Source organism: Pseudopipra pipra, chromosome 3 (assembly GCF_036250125.1).
Source record: "Pseudopipra pipra isolate bDixPip1 chromosome 3, bDixPip1.hap1, whole genome shotgun sequence".
NCBI lineage: Eukaryota > Metazoa > Chordata > Aves > Passeriformes > Pipridae > Pseudopipra > Pseudopipra pipra.
Genome location: NC_087551.1, coordinates 25,065,077 through 25,088,011, shown reverse-complemented (window position 1 = coordinate 25,088,011; position 22,935 = coordinate 25,065,077). Strand labels below are relative to the sequence as shown.

The 22,935-nt window shown below is 36.4% G+C and overlaps 1 protein-coding gene across 3 annotated transcripts in view; it reads right to left on the bottom strand.

Annotated features, from left to right (window-relative positions):
• Positions 1-22,935, bottom strand: part of MTA3 (metastasis associated 1 family member 3) — a 134,156-nt gene that overhangs the window by 18,452 nt on the left and 92,769 nt on the right. For all 3 annotated transcript variants that reach the window (XM_064648350.1, XM_064648351.1, XM_064648352.1), the window contains exons 16-18: positions 18,904-19,050; positions 8,650-8,681; positions 3,096-3,250 (exon numbers count right to left, since the gene is read on the bottom strand). In XM_064648350.1, coding sequence (XP_064504420.1) covers positions 3,096-3,250; positions 8,650-8,681; positions 18,904-19,050 — 334 coding nt within the window. The remainder of the gene's footprint in view (positions 1-3,095; positions 3,251-8,649; positions 8,682-18,903; positions 19,051-22,935) is intronic.

Sequence of the window (22,935 nt, the reverse complement as noted above, 5' to 3'; positions counted from 1 at the left end):
AAATACATTCCTGTTCTACTCTGAAGGCCAGATTAGCACCTAAAAATATGTTAAACTTCAGATGTAAACTCCACTCTTTGTATTTCAATGATACATATGTTCATACTAAATTTTAAGTATACCTGCAGGCACTGTTGAACTGTGGACTAAGTGCAGAGTGAAGGGCACTGCCCTAAAATTGTAGGGTAATTCCAAGGGTTACCTTGGAAAGTTTACATAAGTATTTTCACTGCTCTGAATATTTAGCTCCCTACTCATCCCATTGCTACAAATATCTTGAATCTGTGAGCAATTAGATACACAAGAGTTAACTTTATAGAAATAAGACTGCTGCTTAAATTCAGAGAGGAAAAGGATGATAATTTCTTTAAAAATATCTTCTAAAATGGATCTTTAGTCATAAATACATATATTTATCTAATCTATTGATGAATAATAATGTTTAGAATGATCGTGTGCATCTTTGGTTTGATTAACTTGAAATAGACTGGTACCTCATTTAGTTTAGGAGCAATAATATTATTCTTTTTTTCCTCAGATAATATCAACAGTCTGTTGCAAACTAAAAATTATTTTCCCTTTTGCAGGCTTCAATTATAATAAAAAATATTTTTTCCTCTTGCTATAATTAACACATGTCTCTCTTATATGTATTTTTAATGAACAAATTCATATGATAAAACAGACTGGGCACGAAACAAGTGTCCTAAAGAATGAGTTGTTACCTTACATGGAGTGATTATGTCTGAGCTGAGTGTTCAGAACCTAATGGCTGCAACCTGGCAACAGATTTTTATTTTTTACTTTTTTTTCTTTCTATGTCAGGACCGGGTAAATTGTGTGCTGCTTTTTCAAACATCTCCTTCTAGACATCTCTTCCCATTGCAATTATATTGCATTCAACCCATCATGGAGGTGCTGAGCTAAGTGATCTATTAGAGGACAGGTTGGCTGTCAGGGACTAGTGTATTCCTCCACCTTCCTCCAAAGAGCAGAGCATTCAATTGTCATCTTGGACATTAGTACATTCCTAGCAGCTGAACCAGGCAGTGCTTTCCACTTGGAGCTTTAAAGGCTGGAGACAACCTTGAGCTCAGACAAGAACAAGCTTCATCGTCTCTTTTAAATAATCTTGGAGTAAAGGTGAAAGGAACCAAAGGAAAAACTTAGAAAGAAGAAAACACACCTGAGATAGGGAAGGAATCAAGGGGGACAGGATGGGGACAGGAAAAGAAAAAAAAAAAAAAAGGAAAAACCCTGTGAGAGAGAAGGAACAGATCTCATGTGAAACTGAGTTCCAAAGGATAAGAAGTTGCTGTCTCCAATTAGTTATAGCATTGAAGATTTATGTGAGAGAGGCACTAACACTTGGTGTGTTGTTTTCACAGCAGGAAGGTGGCATCATATGTACTGGCATGAAACTATGAGGTCAGCTCCTATCGGACCAGAAACAGCTGTACTGGCAGGGTTCAACCCATGCCAGTCCCTGAGCATTCCTTCCTGTGTTGCAACAGCACCTGCCAGAGTGATGCAGCAGTACAAGTTCAGGAAACTCCTTGTTTGAGGAGTATCAGTGAGATTTAACTGTCCTATGTTCCCCATACCAGGAGACTTCCAATGTTACTCTTTAAGCTTTTCATTATTTGGAGAAGAGCCACAGATGCAGAGCCCTGAGGACTAAGTCCCTTGTTTACACAGTGCTAGTTCTGCCTTGCTCCCTGGCCTAGATATGGTATCTACAGCCAGGGAGGGGGATTTCCTGGGATGAGAACAAGCAGAGCTATCATGGTTGAGGGATTTGCAAAGGCAGGCCTCATCTCACCATACCTTGACCACCTTGAATTTAAATATCTAGTCTAGGTAAGTTGTTTGGGCTGCCTCCAAGATCACTGGGGAGTCGCTGTCACTGTAAGACTCATCTCACCCTTTCACAGGTACTTCTCTATAATAATTGGGAAAAAATTAAATTGAAAATTCTAAAACTTGAAAAGGTTACCAGTCTCAGGATATAATCACTAGGGATTAGTCTGATACTACTAAGCTCTTTGCATCAAACAACTCTCAAAATAGTGAATGCCATCAATCTGGGCTGGAATCAGAAGCCTAAGAGTTCATCAGCCTCCTACCACTCTCTCTGAATTGTTGCATTCCTCATACTAGAGCAAAATGAAGTGACATATTTAATTGATCTTGAAATAACCATCAAATTGTCATGTGCTAGTATGTTAACTTTCCTAGATGAATCTATCATTAATGGGATTAAATGTGTATGTTTTCCTTCGTTAGCTCTATATCTGCATATGTTCTTTCTCTTCCCTCTTTTATTATTTACATTTTTCTTCAACTATCAGCTTTTCTAGGCTTGTGAAATAATCACAAAAGTGAGAAGCAGTCTGATGTTACTCACTGCAATAATCCCCTTGCTTAAGCAAGATATTAAAGGTTTTTAAATAACAGGCCCAGCAAGCACAGCTTACAAAAACAGACTATAACTTCTTATCTTAGTCTGAATTAAATTAGGGAATGGCCAGATCTTAACAGGGAAAGAAAAATAAAGAGGAACCTCCAGAAAACTAGTGATTCTTCTGTGATATCAAGCTCTACCGGGAAAAGCAAAAGCTCATTAAATTTTACCAATTAATCTGTAAATGAAAAGCTGAAGAAGATTATCATCATAGTTGTTTTTAAAGGAAATCAATTTCTAGTCTGGAAAAGATGCTATTGGCTGTATATTTCTCCCCTGTGTGCTATTTTTCAAGTTCTGAAAATTTTAGAGTATAACCTACACTGCGGATGCATTTATATTTTACTGAACAATCGGAAGTGTCTTAAACCTCACTGTATATGAACGACAATTAATGATAATTAAAAGGTTCTAATCTTTGCCACAGAGAAGTAGCTCTAAGTCTTATTAACGAAATACTGATAATATTAGTAAATAGAAGATGCTAAGTTTGGCATAAGCTTTGACATAACACTGCTCTTTGCTGTAACACAACCTCAAAGAATAATGTCAAAAACTGTTATTCAAATAGTGGATCAGTAACACATATGCTGTGAAGCCTCATGCCCTGCTAAGATTTCATTTTTCTTACCTGGTCTCTTCTGTAGCTATAAAGAAACCATCTTCTGAAGCATCAAGCCAATTTTGCCTCTGTCTCTTGATCACTGGAATGGTACTTGTCTTAATGGCACTTGCACTGGCTTGCAAGGCCTTACCATTGGTCATATGGATATGGGGAGCAGCATGCTGAAATCATAATAAAAGGGAAAGGTATTTGCTTGAGAATAAGCATAATTCTATTAAATAATTCTGCAGTAAAGGGCAGCCTACACACATCTCAAAAACAACCTCATCTTCCCCAACCAGTACCTTAGTTTCAGATAACAAACAACAAACATCAACGTATTTTATCCACAGGTTTTAAAGGTCTTTATAAAGTAAATTAACTAACTCTAATGCCATTTTATACAAAGAGATATTGAATCAATGGTATGAATCAATACTATGAACTGAGCAGTTCAGAAACAGAAACCCGTTGATTTTAGGAGAGAATTAATATTTTCAGAGCAAAAAACTAGCATCCCAAGCAATGAGATACGAGACTTTGTCATCCAAGTATGGCATTGAACTAATTTCAAAAAATCCATACTTCTCACTTCACAGATCCTTACTCTGCCTTTCTTTTTAAATAAAAGTCACTAAATAAGACAAGTGCTTTGGACCTGCTGCTAATCTAAACAGAAGCAGAAAATTAGAGTTTTATACCACCATGCCACTGCCATGGTTTTTAAGTTTAATCACCAGTTGCTACCTAATAGAGCTACTGCAATACATCTGCATTCATTTTATAACAGATAACAATAAAAATGCATTAATTTTCTCTTAAACCTTTACCTGGAGTAATTGTGCAACAAGAGCAAGTACTCAGATCTAACAAGAGAATCTGCTTTATGATACATGAGGAGAGCTAATGTTTTGGATGAATATACCATGAATACAGCATGACAAATATATTAATCTTGGAAATCTGAATCGTGTTTACCACATAATTGACTACCAACAGGAATAATTAACTTTGATTAAAACATATATGATAGAAGACATTATACAAAGGTGAAAATTTGTGTACTTTATCTTGCTTATATTCAACATCATGTTCTCTTAGGAAGAAGTACTATTTTCTTAGTGAATTACTACCAGTATTCCACATCACTGATAGTATTTTTGCAATATTCCTACAATTCACACAGTGCTGCACATTCATGGGAGTACCCTCTAACTAGGGAACCACTAGCACAGCCACTGAGTAAGGAAGGGACTGGTTGCACCCACAAAGACCAGCAGAACAGGACACAAAACTGATCCCTGAAATCATGTCATAAAAACATAACAGCCAAAAAAAAGAAAAACAAGGGCCTTATTTCTTCTGAACAATTCTTACACTCATATGCAATGCATTATATTCACATTATGACACAAATTTCACCGCACTGCGATCCACATCATTTGCTCCCTTCAGTAGGAGAAATTTCATGTATTCAACAAAAAATTCCAGTGCTCATTATGCTACCACAAGTTCATTATGTACTGCAAGTTCATTATGCTACAGCAAGAGCCATTTCCTTTGTGATTCCTTTAATCTGATGCAATAAAACCAAACAAGAAGAGGAGAAACAAGACATTGAATTTGAGTGAGTCACATATAAATCTTTCTTAGAGCTAAGCTATTTTCCTTCTTCTTAGAAACAAACAAGGGTTATGGTGAAATTAGTTGTTCTTGCACATAGGGTTATAAATCTATCTTTGTAGTCCCTATAAATATTTACCTTTTTTTTTCTGTTTTTTTTCATTCAGGGTCTAAAATGCAGTTTGGTTGTCACATTTTTTTTGCATTGATTTTGGTGGGAATGAAGAACTAAAGAGCATGCTACTAGAAGTAATTATGATGTTATTTAGAATAAATTCAGGATAAAATACATAGGTGGGATGAAATTGGAAATTCACGTTGATCTCTTAGTGTACAAAGTGGGTAGTGCTCAAAAAAAAGAGTAAGAATTCATGCATGGAAAATGCTGCCAGACATAAGATTTCCCACTAAATACTTATATCTGACAATTGCTAATGATATATATTACAGAGGAACATTCAAGGGCTCAGATGGTATTTTTGTTTGTTGTGCTTCTCCAGTCAGAAATGGGTTCAAGTTATCAATGGGTTTAAGTTCATATCTTTTCTCAGGCTCCTTCCTAATATGCCACCGAATGTTTTCTTTACTAAAGACAAGACATGCAGTCAAAAAACATTCAGGAAATGTACAAGGTATAAAAACTGTATTTTCTATGGCATAAACTCTGAAGAACAGTGAAGCCTGATGGAAAAAGGATATGGTTTTTCATAATACTTTTTGCCCTGGCAGAGACAGATGTTGTTACTAGTTCTGAACTTCTGGTTTTTCTGCTTTTATTAGCCCCTAATACTCATTCCAGGCAAGGGAGAGCATTAGAGAAAATTATGCAAGAGTTACAATATAATCTCATTTCTGTTGCAGTAAATTGGTTAAAATTTTCTCTTTTATTTCCTTTCTCCCCTGGCCCTTTCAAGCTTTGAAAAAATTAATTACATTTCATGTAAGGATAAAAGAAAATAAGATTGTTGTTCTCCAGTTGGTGTTAGGGAGCACATAATCTTTAATTTCAAGTTAATCAAAACAATTGAAGTTCTTGACCAGGCAATCAGTTAATTAGTTCCTCTCAAAAAGTACATTCACCAGTGTGTATAAAAATAAACATTCAAGGCCACTGTCATACTAATATCAACACCAAGATCAAAATGAACTTTCATACAAAGTACTCATTAAATGCTTTTTTTTATTATTATAATGATGATTTCAAATTTTCTCCCTCTAGAACACAGTTACGCTAGAAAGATTATGAAAGCCTCAGGAATATCACCTGTCCTACCACAGAAGCCCTACTCATTCAAAACCCTGCATGCAGAAAGCTTCAGTAATTTCATTGTAACTCCACCGTGTGCAATCAGCCGCTGGTGGTTTGATTTTGACTGCAAACACCACGTACATCACTAATAAGCTGTGCTGTGAGTTTGCAACACAGCCACTGGTATTAAGGGTCCACACACCGAGGCACATCACAGAGCAGCACCACAGCAGCAGGAGCTTTACCCAGAGCTTGCGAGCTGCATGTTGGACAAACTTTCTACCCTGCAGGGTGACTCCCTTCTCCCAGGTTCTTCATCTCAATCTGGGTATGTTCACTGAGATCTCTTGTACCTCCAGGACAAAACTGTCCCATGCTCAAAAGATATCATGAGAAAAAACTAGCTTTGAGCGCGTTTGAAAGAAAACCTTCGCAAGACAAAGGGAGGTCTGATTCAGGAAAATTACATCCAGAAAAGAACACAAATATTTGAGTCAGCACAGGATTATCTCCGGGAAGAGTTTCATCTGCCAAATAGAGGGTCTCCATGCTGCAGATTGAAAGCATCCTCAGAGATCAAAGGAAATCTTTTCAAGATTTCTCAACAAGGAGGAGTTTAAGACTGTTATACAGCTTCATCTGTCCCCTGCTAAAATATTTTTCTGCTGCTTGCAAATGCTGCTCATCAAAACTCACCTGGCAGGGGCACGGATTTCCCATCTGCATACAGATTCATTCCACAGTGGGCAACTGAGACATCTCCAATGTTCAAGGAAGGCAATAGATCCTTTCATGAAGAAGCTACATAACAATGTCTCTCTCCCTGTCAAATCTTCCGGAAGCAGCAGCACAGAGTTACTAATTCAATCAGTTGCTTAACTGTAAATCCAGGTTTTTCAATACAAGGTGCAATAGGCATAAGGCTTTTCTGTGTCAGGGCAACCAAGGAATTGGCTGGATAGAATCACTATACACCTGATATGTGATGTAGTGGCAGCTACAAATCCAACAAAGTTTGGACATCATTCCAAAGACAGCTACAAAGATACGGATGCTTAAAAAAATTTTCTCTTTTTTAATTTTTACGAAAAAGAAACTAAAACAAAAAATAGGAGGACATTCATATCAAATATATAATCTCATACTGTTTCTAAATGCAAGGAATAGCATATTTTCATCTTTATTCATAATTTCTACCTACTCATTGGGCAGTAAGAAATTTTCCTTTACTCATTCAATTAAATTTGCTTTAATTGCAAAGAAGAGTGGATATATGGCTACACTACACAGAATATTTATTTTTATTTGTACATTTATTTATTTATTTAAGTGCAATGGAAAATTACTGCACACTGACTGCAGAACATTAGTCTGAGTGGTCTGAGTTGTCAGCAGAGAGGTCTGGAGAGGTTCACAACACAGGAACCTCGAGAACTCAAGCTATTTAGAAACATTTTGCTAATCTCTTTAAAAGTTTGGACATGTTTTGGTGTGAGGAATGAAGAGTAAAGGCTTCACCAGCTTCAGCATTAATGTCCTACTCTTTTCCCAACACCAATGAAGAATTGAAAAAAGCTTGAAATATTTTTCAACCCCTTCCAAAATTTTATAGCAGAGGAATACACTTGAATAACTAAGCATGTTATTTTGAAATGGGTCTATTTAAAACAAATTCACAACAAACAAGGACTACAACATATCCAGTAAAAAACAGAAACATCACTGTTTTCAGACATCTCTACTACTTTGAAATGTTGTGATCTCTAGTCATTACCTATTTATAATCCATTTGTACTGGATTATTAATAACTATTGATGATAAAGGCAATTAACTATATTAACCCTTTGTCCCCTGTAGAATCAAATAATCCGTGTGGGAATTTACATGTCCCACAAATGTTGTACATACAGAAGAGGTAAATAAACTTGAGGTGATGCCCTAAAAACTGTAGGAATGAAAACAAACAAGCTCACATCATGTCTTGTTGGGGTTTATTTTAAAATTTCAAAATTTTTCTCAAAAACTGGTCTTTTTCCAAAACCAGATAGCCCTCTCCCCAAACACCCACAAGACAGGCATCAATCATTCCCAGAGAAAGGTTTTCTTTATGTGAATTTTTGTCCAGTCCTTACCTAACTTTTATTTAGGAGTTTGAAACAGAAAGAGACTGATAACATTTCTCATCCTATAAAAACCCAAGATAGACACTAAGTGCACAACATTTTTATACATAAAACTTTCTAATCTCATTTCTGAAGGTGTGTCTGTCTGCTTAAACATTTCTCTATTTCTGGAACCTGAACTATTAAAGTCAAGGTAAAGTCAGAAACTGGCCTCCCAGGACTGTGATGCAAGAAATTACTCACCTATTGTTTTGAACTTTAGATGTGCTCTGACACATGTGATACACACAGAATGCAAGAGATTTTATCACCATTAATTTGACATGATCAAAAATTACAGAATTGTAACTGGATTTTTTACCTACTCAAGCTGTCAGCAGTGGTACCTCTAAAGCTATTCAAACTCTCCTTTTTTTCCCCAAGATTTCTTGTGAAATAAAGACAGACTCATTTTATCTCTATAGTGATATTGGACTTTAAACAAAAACATGCCAAAGTCTTGGGACACTACTACATCCACTTCATTTTGAAAGAAAAAATCACAACTATAGACAGATCAATACCTCTAATCTCCTCTATACTTACCATTATTGTTCTTGTTGTATGGCTGGATGATTCTGGAAAACAAAAGAACCACAGCATATTAGAGTATTGTCTTTATCCATAAAAGCCCTTTTTCTCATGCTCACCCTGAGGGCTAAGATGCTACTGTTCAGCTACAACAATGAAAGCATCAAAAATGAAGAGACTGGAAAGATTTGTCATGAAATGAGCATGAGAATCATCATTGGTCCTGAATATATATGGCATACTATAATATGCTGTTAACTGCACTCATTCTCTTTGCTTAATTATCCTCTTCTGCAAGAAAATATAAAAATGGAACTAATTCATAATTCATGTTTCAAGAAGCATTTTTTTTCATTTTGCTTTTAACATATGGCATCATTTAACATGGAGGATTAGCTCCGCAGAAAGAAATACAGACAGTATCAACATAATTCCATTACTGTTCCCATTTGAAAAGGTTTTATAAAACTAGACAACCATTTTTATGAGAATTCTGAGACGGATGCTCAGTTTGAAACTAACAAGTATACTGAGAGATGTAACATCCAAACATGCTAACTATTCTCTCCTATATGATAAATCTAGAGTCAGTCAAGCAAACTCACGGTTATATTTATATAAATTGCAGAGGAATCACTACTAGACAAATAAGTAACAGATTTTACCCTGTTGTTTAACTCAAATTACTTCTGCTTTTTTCTTTCCCCAAGAACAGAAATCTCTCTTTGGCTTTAAAATACTACAGTTTACATATTACAGACATTGTTCTTTTTCAAAGCAGTGCAACTTCAGCAACGAAACATCCTCATAAACAGTTTAAAAACCTGCAAGAAAATTCACTGCTGATCTATAAGATGCAAGATGATGCTACTAGCAGTCTCACAGACTCACTCAAAAATTTGGGTAAGACATCTTATTGGCTCTAGCAGACAGAGTTCTTAAGGATAAGATAGTTATCAACATTATGTTCAGTTCTGCATAAAATGTACACAATTCTGCATGAATTGAATCAGCAAAGTCTCAGTCCTGCAAGTGAGATAAATATACAATAATTACAATGGGTTTGTTATTCTTGCCTTGGTTTCAAATTGGCAGTCTTAGAGGGGTTCCAACTGGCATCACTTAGACAAAGAATTCTCCAGGGATTTTGTTATTGTTAAAAATAGTATTAAAGAGATTAAAAGAACATGAGAAAGAACAGCTGCACATCTTTTTCTGGAAAAAAAAATGGTAATTAAACTCTCAAACTGATATTTCTCTTTTGTTTTGAGGAGTCATCTTAACCAGTCTGAAGATATCATTCAATCACTGATAGAAACAAAGATAAGCCCAATTTAATAGTCTCAAACTATTTAGAAACTCCAATATTCATCAGAAATTTCTGTATCTAGTTTATGTTTACATTTGTACAAGTCTTCCTCCTCAATCAATTTAAAAAAAGATATCACTAATATTACATTGATAAAGGTGCTGTAATGTGAATACCTACCTAAAGCCAGCAATATTTTAGTTGTGAATTCCTCTGTTCCTCTCTTTTTTCACACAAAAAATTATTGTATGTAAAAATACATTTAGGTCACCAGTCTTCCAGACAATTTTAAAACTGGTACAAAAACCAAGTCTATTGTTTCCTGATACCTGAACATATTTGGCATTCTTATAAAGTAAGAGAAGATCTCAGTAGAGTGAAGAACTCTATAATCTGTTAAGTTTTTATCTTCACAATAAAGTTATTTTTGTTATGACAACTTTACTTATTTTTTGACACACCGGTAAAATAATATTTCAGGGCCTGACTGCTCCTGAGAAAAACCAGAGACTGCATTCATGGAGCTATAACCACCTGAAAAACCCTTAAGACTCCTTCCATTTATAAGCCTAAATACCCAGAAAAAGACCCCAACCAATCTATCTCCAAAAGCACAACTGCATTTCCCAAGGAATCCTCAGCTTAGGCAGAATTATCAGGTTAAACAAAAAGAGGCTGCTTCTCTCTTGAAATATAGAAGAAATACATTAGACAGCACTTTCAGTCACCCCCAAAATGATCACAGTGAACAAACAAAGATTCACACTTTTTATATTCAGATACAAATAATAAAACCTTCCCTCTTACCCAGAGGTGCCATACTTTTGGCATAGCTTTCTATGCCAAATCTATAAAAACTATGCTTAGCCATGATTCTCCCAAAATACTCAGATACCCTCTCAGTTCCACAGACAACTGAGTGAGAGTATCTTCCTAAAATGAACTGAGGAACAGCTGAATGTACCTGAAAGCTGTTAAACAGTGTATATTTGAAGAAAACCTAACGGACACTGATAATTCAATGCCAGCCGCTGTTAACTTCAGGATATTACCATACTGATAACCTATTAATAAAACCCAGGAGTGAAGAAAGATCTGTTCTATTTGTAAATATCCCTGTGTTATATCATAAAATAAAAATCATTCTGTTTTTTGCTTATATTTTTCTTGCTGTAGATACTGAAATATCATCTAAGTTGCCAAACATCAAAGACCTGAGTATATCCATAAATCAAAAGGTAGGGAAAGAACTATTTAATAAGTAGACATAGTAAAAAGATTCTAGGGTCTAGCAGAGACTACTAATTAAGGTGCCATTGTTACTCAAATTAAACTCCTATATACTCTGATACACAAACATTCAGATTTTAGAATTGAGGAGATACTGATTTCTTCCAGAAAATAATTACACCCTGACTTGGCAGGGTTCTGCAAAACATTATGCATGAACACACACCAGCCAGTTCTGTGGAAAACTTTTAATTAAGGCAACTAAGAAAGAAAGCCCTTGCTTAAAAAGGCAGTCACGCAGCATTTGAAACCTTTACAAAAAGTCTGCACCCCAATGCAAACACCAATGAAGCTTAAGGGCATCAGAGCTTATTTAAAAACCACAAATATCTTGGTGTCCAACAGAACAGAAAACAAAACTTTGGATTTTCAGTTTTACCTGCCAAGTTTCAGAATGCCTTAGGGAATTTAAATAATCGGGTTTGAATTTCAGTGAAACTGGCACCAGTGGACACCTGGTTTATAAATGAGTTCTTACAGCAAATGATTTTGTGCAAAGTAGTGATCTGTACTTGCACTACTTCAGTAGAAAGGGAACTCCAGGATACAGAATGATTCTCACCTTATTGCCAGTGAAGCGGATTGCTCCACTTTAAACAGAAATGGTCAGACATCATCATCACTAAGAAAAGCTTTTGGTGATGTGATGTGAGTGGTTTACAGTAAATGCAACTTCAGTGCTGACAAGATGTTTGTAAGTGTATTATGGTGGAGAAACTGATGCACCAACAGCTGAAACTCCTTAGGATGCTTCTGTGCTCTTTCTACAACACATTTATTTGAACTCAAATAGAAATGAGTAAGTTGTAGAAGAAATTTCTTCACATTAAAACGTGCTTTACCAACCACTCTGATCAATCAAGTGTTTCTCCCTGTTTACAGGCACTATGAGACCATAAAATTTCCCACTGTGAGACCATTTAAGGCTAAATCAGAAAAAGTGCACTGCTAAAGGATAGTGTCAGCTACAGAATTATTTCAAGTGTACATAGTATTCCCCAGTAATGTGTTATTTTTTATTCCCTTAACAGTTCTTCAAGCCAGGACAGAACCCACATCCTTAATGTCACTCCAGTCCTTTTCCAGCTGTTCATGTGTTATTTGTATATGTGCTGTTCTTTATTTCTGCTGATAGAAAACTTAGTTTTCTGATAATTTCTTTCTCTTTTATATTAATGGGGTCATCAAATATACTAATTGGTAAAAGGTGTCCTATTTCTAAACCTTCCAGAATAAATATGCTTGAAGATAATGTAATTTTACACATGGAAAATAAAGGCAGACTGGCAATAGCAGAGCTGTTTAATCCTAGTAACATCTCAGCTTGTCATGGTGCATAAGACTTTAAAGGTTCTTTTCATCCAGGATGGATCACCTTGGAAAATAAGCTGAGGAAGGAAGACTGATTCGTTATTCCTTCTCCATTTGGGTTATGAATGTTTTAAGTAAACAAACACAAATATTTTTTCCCTACCAGTTTGTAGCAATGGATTAAGTGGTATTTTTACTTCAAAAGCATTATTAAAAATAAATACATATATATATACGTTATAATAATATTGAGTTTGAGAAAGACCCTTATTCTGCCAAGAGAGAAATTTTAAACACTGGAGAAACAATATACAGATGAATAAAAGAAAAAACATACAAAATTACCACAAAGCCTTTTCCCCAGACACAGGAACTTTCCAGTTCCACTGCCTAAGCACTTTCTGAAGGTGCCTCCCCTATTGCATTATGTACTAAAATTGTTAAGAACTATTGCTCTGCAATCACGGCTTACAAAAAATAATCAAGCTACTTGACAGTAATCATGTGCAGAAGCTCTTTGAGTATGAACTCCAGATCTTGAATCCAGAACATGTAATTCATGAGGTAATATGCTGCTAATCCTGTTACCCAACAAACAGGATTCTCTTTCTGCAACTGTAATTCTTTAAAATAATACTAGGGGAAAGTAGTGATTCCAGGAATGAAGTTCTGGCTATCTGCATTGTGTTTTAAATGCTAACTTAATTATAGTGTTGTTGCCACTTGCTGTTGTAAAGGCTGATTTATTCTGCCAATTAGAGAAGCCAGTGTTACTGCAGTTTCATGTCTACACTTTACCTGTATATTTAAAAAGGAAACACCGATTCAACAGCAGAAATGGGGCAGTTCACCATGAAGTGCCCTTTCCTCCATCTGCCATCCCACACACCTTGCTCTTTCTAATCCCTGCTGTCATCAGTGTTATCAGAAGCACATGTTGCACTGGTGAATTCAGGAATACAACACTCTAATCTTTTCATAAGCATTCATTTCCTTCGTACAACAAAAAGGAAATGATCTATGGCACACTCAAACTAGTGCATTAAAGCCTGAATGTGATTCTAGTTTTGTGCCTTTTTTTTTTTTTTTTTGTGCATCAGCTCTAGGCAAAGAAGCCTTACACAACAAAAGACACATTTTTGAAAGAAAGGAAATCAATGTAAAAAAAAATAAAATAACAATAATACCTTATGCAATTCCTAGTGTACTTGCACCCTGGGAAATAACTCCCATTTCTCAAGATACAGTAAAGCTGAGCATTTCAGTTGAATGGAAATTATATTTCGACTTTGGCAAAAAAAACCCCAATCTCTCTATATATTTAAAAAATCCACAATACAGTGCTATGCCAATGCTTAGGAACAGTTTTTTCCAAAGGAAATTCAAGGAAACATGGGTTTGCAGAAATGGTTTTGCTCCTCCCAAGCACTTCACTGCTTATCTTCTCCCACTGAAAAATATTCTGCAGTTGGGGCAGTCTTCAGACACTTCAGAATGGAAGACTGTCCTTTTATTTGTAATCAAAGAATCTCAAATACTTGGGAGATAACTGAACTGAATTCAATGCAGGCAAATGATCACCACACATTTATCATTGTAAGACAATAAATAATTTTCTCAATTTTAAGAAAGTCTAGGGGGAAAAGACATTTTTCTTTTATTTTTTTGGACAAAAATATGTTCCTCCTAGGTGATTATTTTCTGTGCTAAGTCACAATACCATTTGCATTACTGGGGTTGGAGGAACAAAGACTGAAGTGGGGAATCATCAACTCATTGTTTCATAATACAAAAAATTTAAATAAGGGGAAAAATATTACTTGAGACATGCAAACATGAGATGCAGTAGCTTAGTTCTATAAATGATTGACAATGTCAACAGTAACACCCTGGGTTAATTAAGGCCTGTATCATTTTCCAGGCACAGTACTTGGGCTCTGTAAGTTGCCACTAGTTCATCACCCTCAGTTTCATCATTTGTACCTCAGAAAAAGCAAGTGAATATTCTGACCACAGTAATGCAAGCTTTAGAGCATTTTAGTTTTCTAATAAATATTTAAAATTATTGCTTCTAACTGGACAGTGAAAATAGACAGAAATTGGCTACTCCTTTGCAAGTTGCAAAAATTAAAAGTAAAAAGGTTGCTAGGTCCATCTCTTGAGGGTCAGAGATGGTTTTAATGACTTTGTAGAGAAAGGCAGGACAAGGCTCTTAACATTTTCATAGAAGCATAATAATAATATATTTGGGGAAATAACTAAGAGTCACAAACACCCTTTTCATAGTCCTCTGCATCTCCAATAAATGAGAGTAACACAACATCAACTTTTCCTGAGATCTATTTTCCATGCTTGCATTTCCATTAATATCAGTGCACGCATTTGACTAAGAGATCTGTAGCTAAATATTTCAAAACATTTTCTGGCTATATCAAGGACCAAAGCTAGAATGCAGGTGTCCTAAGTAAACTTCAGAGGGAAAATTGACTGTGGAATAATATACAACCTTTGTTTCTCACTTTTGGGAAGACTGAGTATACAAAATTCATCTTTAATCATACTTTGTGTTTCAGCATGGAAAAAATGGCAAAAGTATCTTGCTTATCACTACTTATTTCTTCTCTTTCAGTTGGAAATTGATGGTATGTTAAATGAGGTTTATAACAATTTTGGTATATAGTTTATTAATGTGTAAAAGAAAACTTAAAGTAATAAAGTGCTAGATGTTTCTTGGTATGCCATCTGTGCTTATAGCCTGTCACCACAGCCAAACATCTCCACCTCTATTGAAAAGTAGTATTGTGACAAAAACAATCAGACATCTTTGAGACAAAACGACACAATGCTGAAAAAAAATCCATCCTACAGTGAAAACTCCTTCCCTGTAATGTCTTTTCATGTAGGTTTACGTGAACACACGATGAAGCACATATTAGAATTGGTTTTTCTGTTCCAAGAAAATTTGGGGCAAGAAAGGCTCTAGTCTCCCTGCTTGTCAGTTAGGCTGATAAGTTATTTGTTTGTCAAAGGAGAGTCTCAAATTCCCCATGGCAAAATAGGATTGAAGAATAAGCCTTTCTTCCTTGCTTATCTCCTGAATAGCCAATACTATCAGTCATAAGCAGAGACAGAAGGATTGACCAAAAAAGCATCTAACAGAGAAGGTACATTTTTTTGAGGTCTTTCTCCCTTTGACAATCGCCAATCACCTCATCTTTCTGGGTCAGATATATGTGGGATCCTAGAAAAACAGATCCCAAAATTGTTGCCTCATTCCTAGATACTTCACGTATCTGCTGCACACTTCAGTATATGCAGGAACAGAAATTTGACTGTTGAAAGAATCCTCTTGAAGGCACCAGGACATCTCAGCCTGAAATACAGTAATAAAGGTCCGGACAGGGAAGAGAGGAGGATCAGGGCTGTTGATTCAAGTCTCTTCAGCAATGAACAGTCAGTTCTCTTATTTCTGCCCACAAATCACGCAATTGGCATCAACAGGCACAGGTTGATTTCTGTACCTCATTAGTGACGTTGATATCTTGGACATCCTGTGGATATTCTGGTTCTGATGCATGTAAAGGTAAGGAAATGTGTGCCAGATGATAGAGATTATTCTCGTGTAAAATATCTCTACTTGATGTTTCCAAATACTATAAGCAAAATTATCATTACTCACCCTGCCAAAACAATAGGCTGACGTGAAACTTGACTACTTGGACGTACGGCTGCTCACAGTTAAGCAGCTTGTGGGTGAAAGTAATTGCTCAGAATAATTTCAGACACTGTAATTTAAAGATCAGATTCAAAATATCTGCAAAGCACTTTACAGTCACACCTAAATCTTCCCATAATCAACTCCAGTCATAAAACTGGATACACGTAACATTCTGCAGCATCGTGATTTTCTGAAGATGGAATTTTCCCATTTGAAAAAGGTTGTCTTCACTGCAGAGAACCACTTAAATATCTTATGCTGGCTTTAATTTCAGCAGCAATTGACATACTGCACCTCAGAGTAGTTAAAAGCATCAGCTTATTATACAAAAATTTCCCGAAGTACCCTGACTTGTTTTTATCAGAACAGAAAAAAAAAAACAAACCAAAAAAACCCCCCACACTTTATGGAATTTTTCACTACATCGTACAGAATACTGGATTTGATGCTGTTTGAAAACAAAATGAAAAACACTTTTTTAATACCATCCAGCAAAAATCTTCCTCCTACAATAAGGGACACAGAAACCTACAAAATGTTCTGTCTAGCTACATACATACACATGCATACACAGTGCTTAAGCAGAGCAATTTCATTTATGTCCATGACTTACACAAGGGTTCATGCATACAACTACATCTCTCACGACTGACACTCAATAGCAAGATATCAGGGCACAACACCCCCATTTGTGAGGAGATAAATGAGCTCCCTCATCATTCCTGATAAAGATGGAGCAATAGTAGCCAGAAATTCCTGACTCCTCACCACAGAATCTTGTGCTGCATTGGCTAAAAGCAAAACTCAAGCCAACATAAGATTCCTATAAGAAATGCTAATAATATTCTTGTTTATTATTCTTAAAAGCATTTAACTAAATATTAATGATGTTTCTCAGTCTTCCCCCAATTCTCCATAGAGGCATAAAGAAGTGCCATTTCCATAATGCACTGCTATATTCTAAACCAATAATTATTAATTTGCTTAATAACAAATTCTGTCAAAATATGTTACTCACCTAGGCAGTAAGACTGACTTAAATTATGCTAGTCTAAATATATATTTGCACAACCCCAAACAACATTTACTTGAATGCTGTAAATTACTGTATATCTTAAGTAAACATATCTATATGGCTTTCTTACAACAAATTTCTAATACTGATGGGAAAAAAGTAAACTTGAACATGCAGACATTATTATGTCAATAGCATTATGAAAATAGTGAGAAATGAGACAATGTAAGTCTCCTGTGCTCCTTTTTGTTAGTTCATTTCATCAAAGCATGCACTGAAAGACAGAATCTGTCATCATCTCCATAGCAGGCTTTCTGGATACTGTTAGTTGATACAATGCAACAAATCCTGAACCAATCAATAGCATTTTGGAACCAAAACAGCTTTTTAGTATATTTAGAGTAACACAAAAACTCGGGGGGGTGGCAAAACCTTTCAGTGCACAAATAGTACGCTGTGGTCAGGGAAATTACACAGAAACCACCATTTCCCAAGTTGATCTGGTCACTGATTGTTTGCTGTGTTCTGAAGAGAAGTTGGATAAATTACAACCAAAAATATATATTTTATATTTACCAAGAACCAGAGGAGTAGGTAAATGGTAAATACTAAAGGTAAAAACTTTTAAGTCAAAAGGAACAGAGGACCTGTGCTGCTGAGTACCATTACTACCGGTTTGTTACTTTTTCGTTGCATTTTATTTACACTTCACCATCTTTAAGTAAAGAAATGGGTAAGGATAAGAACCAAAATAACCATTTTCAAGTACTAAAATAGTCTTTTTTGCACTAAAATAACACAGATTTCAGTTATTTAGGATATATGCTTTCCGGTATGTTGTTTTCATGGAAAATAGGTAAGCCAGAAATAGTTACCTCCTAAAGCAATGACTTACAGTTCTCAATACTGATTTTTCAAATTAGATGTTATTTTGTGCAAATTGCCTTAACACAGTTAGCTGATGGTTTGATACGAACTAATCAGTGTGGCTAATGACTGGTTTTATACACTCTTTACTTTGAAGAGAACTAAGTAGAAAAAAAATTTTACAGACTTCGAAGCATGCCCCCTTACAGGGACGTAAGGAGGGACTTAATCATAATAATGTTTACCTTGATCTTATTGCTACAGTCTTCTCTGGAGAAGAAATGTGCAGGTTGTAGCAAGATGGAGGTCGGTCTCTTGTTCCAGATAACAAGCAACAGGACAAGAGGAAATGGCCTCAAGTTATGTCAGGGAAGATTTAGTTTGGATATTAGGGAAAATTTCTTCACTGAAAGGGTTGTCAAGCACTGAACACGATGCCAAGGGAAATGGCTGAGTCATCAAAATAAAACATACTGCATCTCTGCCTTCATCAAATTTGTTTTATTCTTTTCTTGTCTTTTTTTTTTTAATCAAGATTAGTAAGAAAAACGGTAAACGGAGTTTTTGTAAGAGAGGGCATTAATATATCCTTGATCAATGAATAAGCACCACCATTCATTGCATCGATGTGATAAACATGCTATCCATATCTTACATTTTTTAACTCTGTACCCCTTTTATTTAATGTCATCTCAGGTTCACAGAAAGTTTTGCAATTCGGAGACTTAAAGAGTATTTCTTTTATATTCCTTCACATACCATCAAGACCATTATGATGGCTGTAGTTTCTTTTTCCCAAAATACTTAATGAAGAGTGATTGGAAGGTGCAAGTAATCGTTTTGCACTTGGACTTTGAAGGCTTGGTGTTGACCTGATTACATTTGGTTTCACAGCAGGATGTATCTCTGAGAAAAAAAAAGAGAGAGAGAAATTATATGTACTTGATTTTAAAATAAAGAAAACCAGTCTATTTCATATATTAAATTTACTTTTGATTTTCAGTGAAAGAAATTTTCTTCTGCACTCATGTGTTTACAGGAGCTTGAACAACATTTCAAATATAAGTCTTCATACCCGCAGGTCCTCCAAGTAAGAAAAATCTATATCACTTTAAATTACCCAAGTTCAATACTATAGTGTAGATGTATAAGGATTTGAGAGGTTGAAGAGATAATAAACATGTTTTTTTACCCTTTTGAGGTTTGTATTGAAGCTACACGCATACAGATTTTTTTAGCAAGGAAATAAAAGCATTTTACTATAGTGAAACCACTTCAAGCTATTCAGTATTTTCTCTCACAATAAGAAGCTTTAAGGAATCTTCCCACATAGGAGTCACAAGGTGCAGGAGAACCAGGAGGCCAGCCACTGTAGGGCTCTGCAGCTCAAACTACCCCAAAACTGGAATGGGAACATTCCAATATGCTCATTACTGGGGAGCTTCAAACATTCTAATGTGTTTCATACAGCAGGAGAAAGAAGAATAAAGAGGGTAACAGGCAGCAAAGTGCATCTGGCCAGCACGCTTCAGGGTGACAGCTGCTGTGTTTGCCAAGAGCTGATACAGCTGTATGGAAATTTCTCAGTTATCTGCCAGACAAAAGTGGCAAAAGGAAGCCTCAGTCGAGTCTGCTTGTTCTTCATCAGGAATTTGCTGAACCAACTAACTTATTCCCATCACACATTTGGGTTCAAAATGCCACCACTGCGCACAACCTTGGGCAGACCCATATTTGTGTGTCAAGTCAGATGCCTGAGGGCAGGTCCTGTCCTTCTGACACAGCCACAGGGCACCAGCTGCCAGCACTGCGCAGCTTATGAGGCACTCACAGCCCAATTACACCAGCCACTCAATGTCCCTACGCAGCAGAAGACACCTCTGTCTCACCTCTGGGCTGAGAAGGTGAGGGCAGAGGGGCTGGAACACAGATCAGGAGAGTACTTTCTCACATGCAGCCCAGGTTTACAACTCTTGAAGAGTGCTTCTTTCTGCTTTTCTGTATACAAAAAGCACAGAAGCTGGGAATAAGCAATATCTACAGTGAGGCCAGATATCCAAGAAGGCTCTCCAGCCTCTGCCATTCACAGCTATCATTGCAAAGGAAGAGAAACCACTGCATAAAATCAAAGTCCATTGCAATAGCATGTTTTTCCTCCTTGGCATTTCTGAAGGAAGCCCGACATCTAAGCACTTGCCTGCCCTGCCTCATGCTCTCACTGTCATGGTGAGCCCTCATGGGCAGCTGGCAGATACTTAGCCTGCCCATCCCACAGGGATGCAGGGGAGGCTGGGGGTGAGCCACAAGAAGTCGTGATAACTTTTTAAAAAGGTAGATACATAAAGGTGGGAAGGCCCAACAGTTTCATCAGTATCCAAAGGAGTGGAAAGGAATAGGATGGCCACAATGACTTGGTCAGGCTGTACCGGGAACAGCATGCCAAGAGGAGACAACACCAACAATTTTCACATCGGAAAATTTTCACATCACTTTGTTTAACTGTTCACCATTGGTTTGGTTGGAGTTTGCCAGCACACTCTCAAAGCATGAACACCCTCATACAAGAAACTTCAAGAGGGTCAGATAAGAAACATAGAGCAAGGTAAAACACAGGCAAGTAGAGAGAGAGGGTACAGGTAATCTCTCCAGAGCAGTAGATTTGGGCATGCAGCTAAAGGCTAATTTAGTGTCACCAAATTTCTCACCACTTAATTAGATGAAAGCTTCTTACTGACATTCACTGCAGTATTCATCCGCTTTTCATAAAAAAAAGTTTAGGAATGCCAAGCACTCAGCAGATTTCTAACATGTCCCATTTTTCTTGCTGTAGGGAACAAGCATCTTGTATTTTGCTTTTTTACTAAAATGGGAACTGAGGCGTGCTTAATGTTATGAACATTACTGATGGTTAAGGCAAAACTTTAAACTGAAATAGAAACACTTGTGCCATTTGCTGTAGACGGCTGGAATTTGGATTCTAAAATGTTCATTTGGCAATCTTTTCCAATTTTCTGAAGGAAATGGTAAATTTTCAGGGCTAACACCATTAAAATATAATTTCATTTGTGAAAGAGTTCCAGCAGCAGCCACAATAGTCCCAAGCAGCTGTGTCAACATATGAGAACTCAAGCTCCTTCCATCTGCAGCATATAGGAGTTGCATTTTTATATTTTCAAGATGAGCAAACAGTTGAGTCAGGATGCATTTCCTTCCTTCTACTTTTCTTAGTTCAGCAGTCACTAATCCTCCATTAGTTTACCACAAAGGCTGTCTCTTCTCTTTCTGCAGTAGAGGAAGGCAGCAAGAACAAGCTCTACACTTAAATTCCAAAAAGGAGCTTAATTAAACAACCAGGACACTTCCCAATAGACTTGAATCCTTCCTTTGGGGTCTTTACACCTCACACTCGCTCCTCCTCTACATACAGACTTACTTCAAATATTTTCATGCCTTGGATCAACACTTTCTAACCAGATGTTTCATCACACCTGAGAGGGGTAATGAGGCATTTCGGTGGTTTCACCTGAATTATATTATCCCATTGTATAATTGCATTATGGAATAATTGTAATTATCAGTCTTTTAATTCCTGCTGCTCTTATCCTCGTTCTCTTGCCTAGTAATTCTCTGAAAATCTTCTAGCTACCTGCACCTTTTGCTAACTCAAGAGAAATGACTATAGCATCCAAATTACCCAAATTATCCCTTTACCTACATAACAAATAATCAGTTGGCCACATTCTTAAATAAAAATAAGACAGGAGTAAGAAGCAATGTTTCAACAACATATTAGGAAATCAATTAAGAGGATCAGATTACCAGACTGCAGACTCAAACAAGTGGATAACTATAACAACACTAAAAAGCTCTCCCATTTCCACTCCTGTCAGTTGCCTAAAAAAAATAAAAAACTCAAAGCAAACAAAGAGAAGGTGAAGTCTCCTAGTGAGTCACTTAAATAAGCATCCTGGATTCCCGAAGTGCTTAAGCATCTGCACCTTTCTCTTATCTCTTCTCATCTCCTGAACATGTATCCCAGCTGGAAACCTTAGCTTGGTTTCCTCATAACTAGGAGGTAACAAAAGACATTTAATTAGCCAGGGGTTCACCTTAGGGGCTTTGTTTTGGTAAGCACAGTGATGACTGAAGGGATTAGAGAGGATTAGCCCTAGTTCTGTGGCTGGCAGGGCCTAATTTTAAGGCTCAACCTGCCTCACCTGTGGAACTGGCAGCCAAGAAGCAGAACAGGGATAAAGTAAGTGATAACCCAGGATGTGCAGGGCACTGAAATCCTCTCTGCATTACCAGAAAGGTTGAAAACAGTAATGCCCTGAGTCACACAGTTAGCTGTATGCCAATAAATGCCTGTGGGAATGGCATGGGAGGAATTCTAAAAAGAAAACAAATGCCTCCTGTATAAGCTATGACATGATATTTAATACTAATTTTTATGGGAAAAATAATTCAAGCACTACTTGTTTGCTGAAACATGCAAAAATCCCAAATAAACCAAAAAAGTCACAAACTAAAAAAAACACACACACAAAAAACCAGCAAAAATAACCCCCCCAAAAAAACCCAAAAAAGACCAAAAAAACCCCAAAACCACAAAACAAATGAAACAAAACAAAACAAAACAAAAAAAATTAAAAAAATCCACCAAGCTAAATGGCAAGAAAAAAAGCCATTTTCTAGTCATTCTTATAGAGTTAATTCAGTATAGTATGTATTCAGGATGTATTCAACTGCACTGGGTACGCTTCATATCCCTGCAACACGTTATTTGCCTTC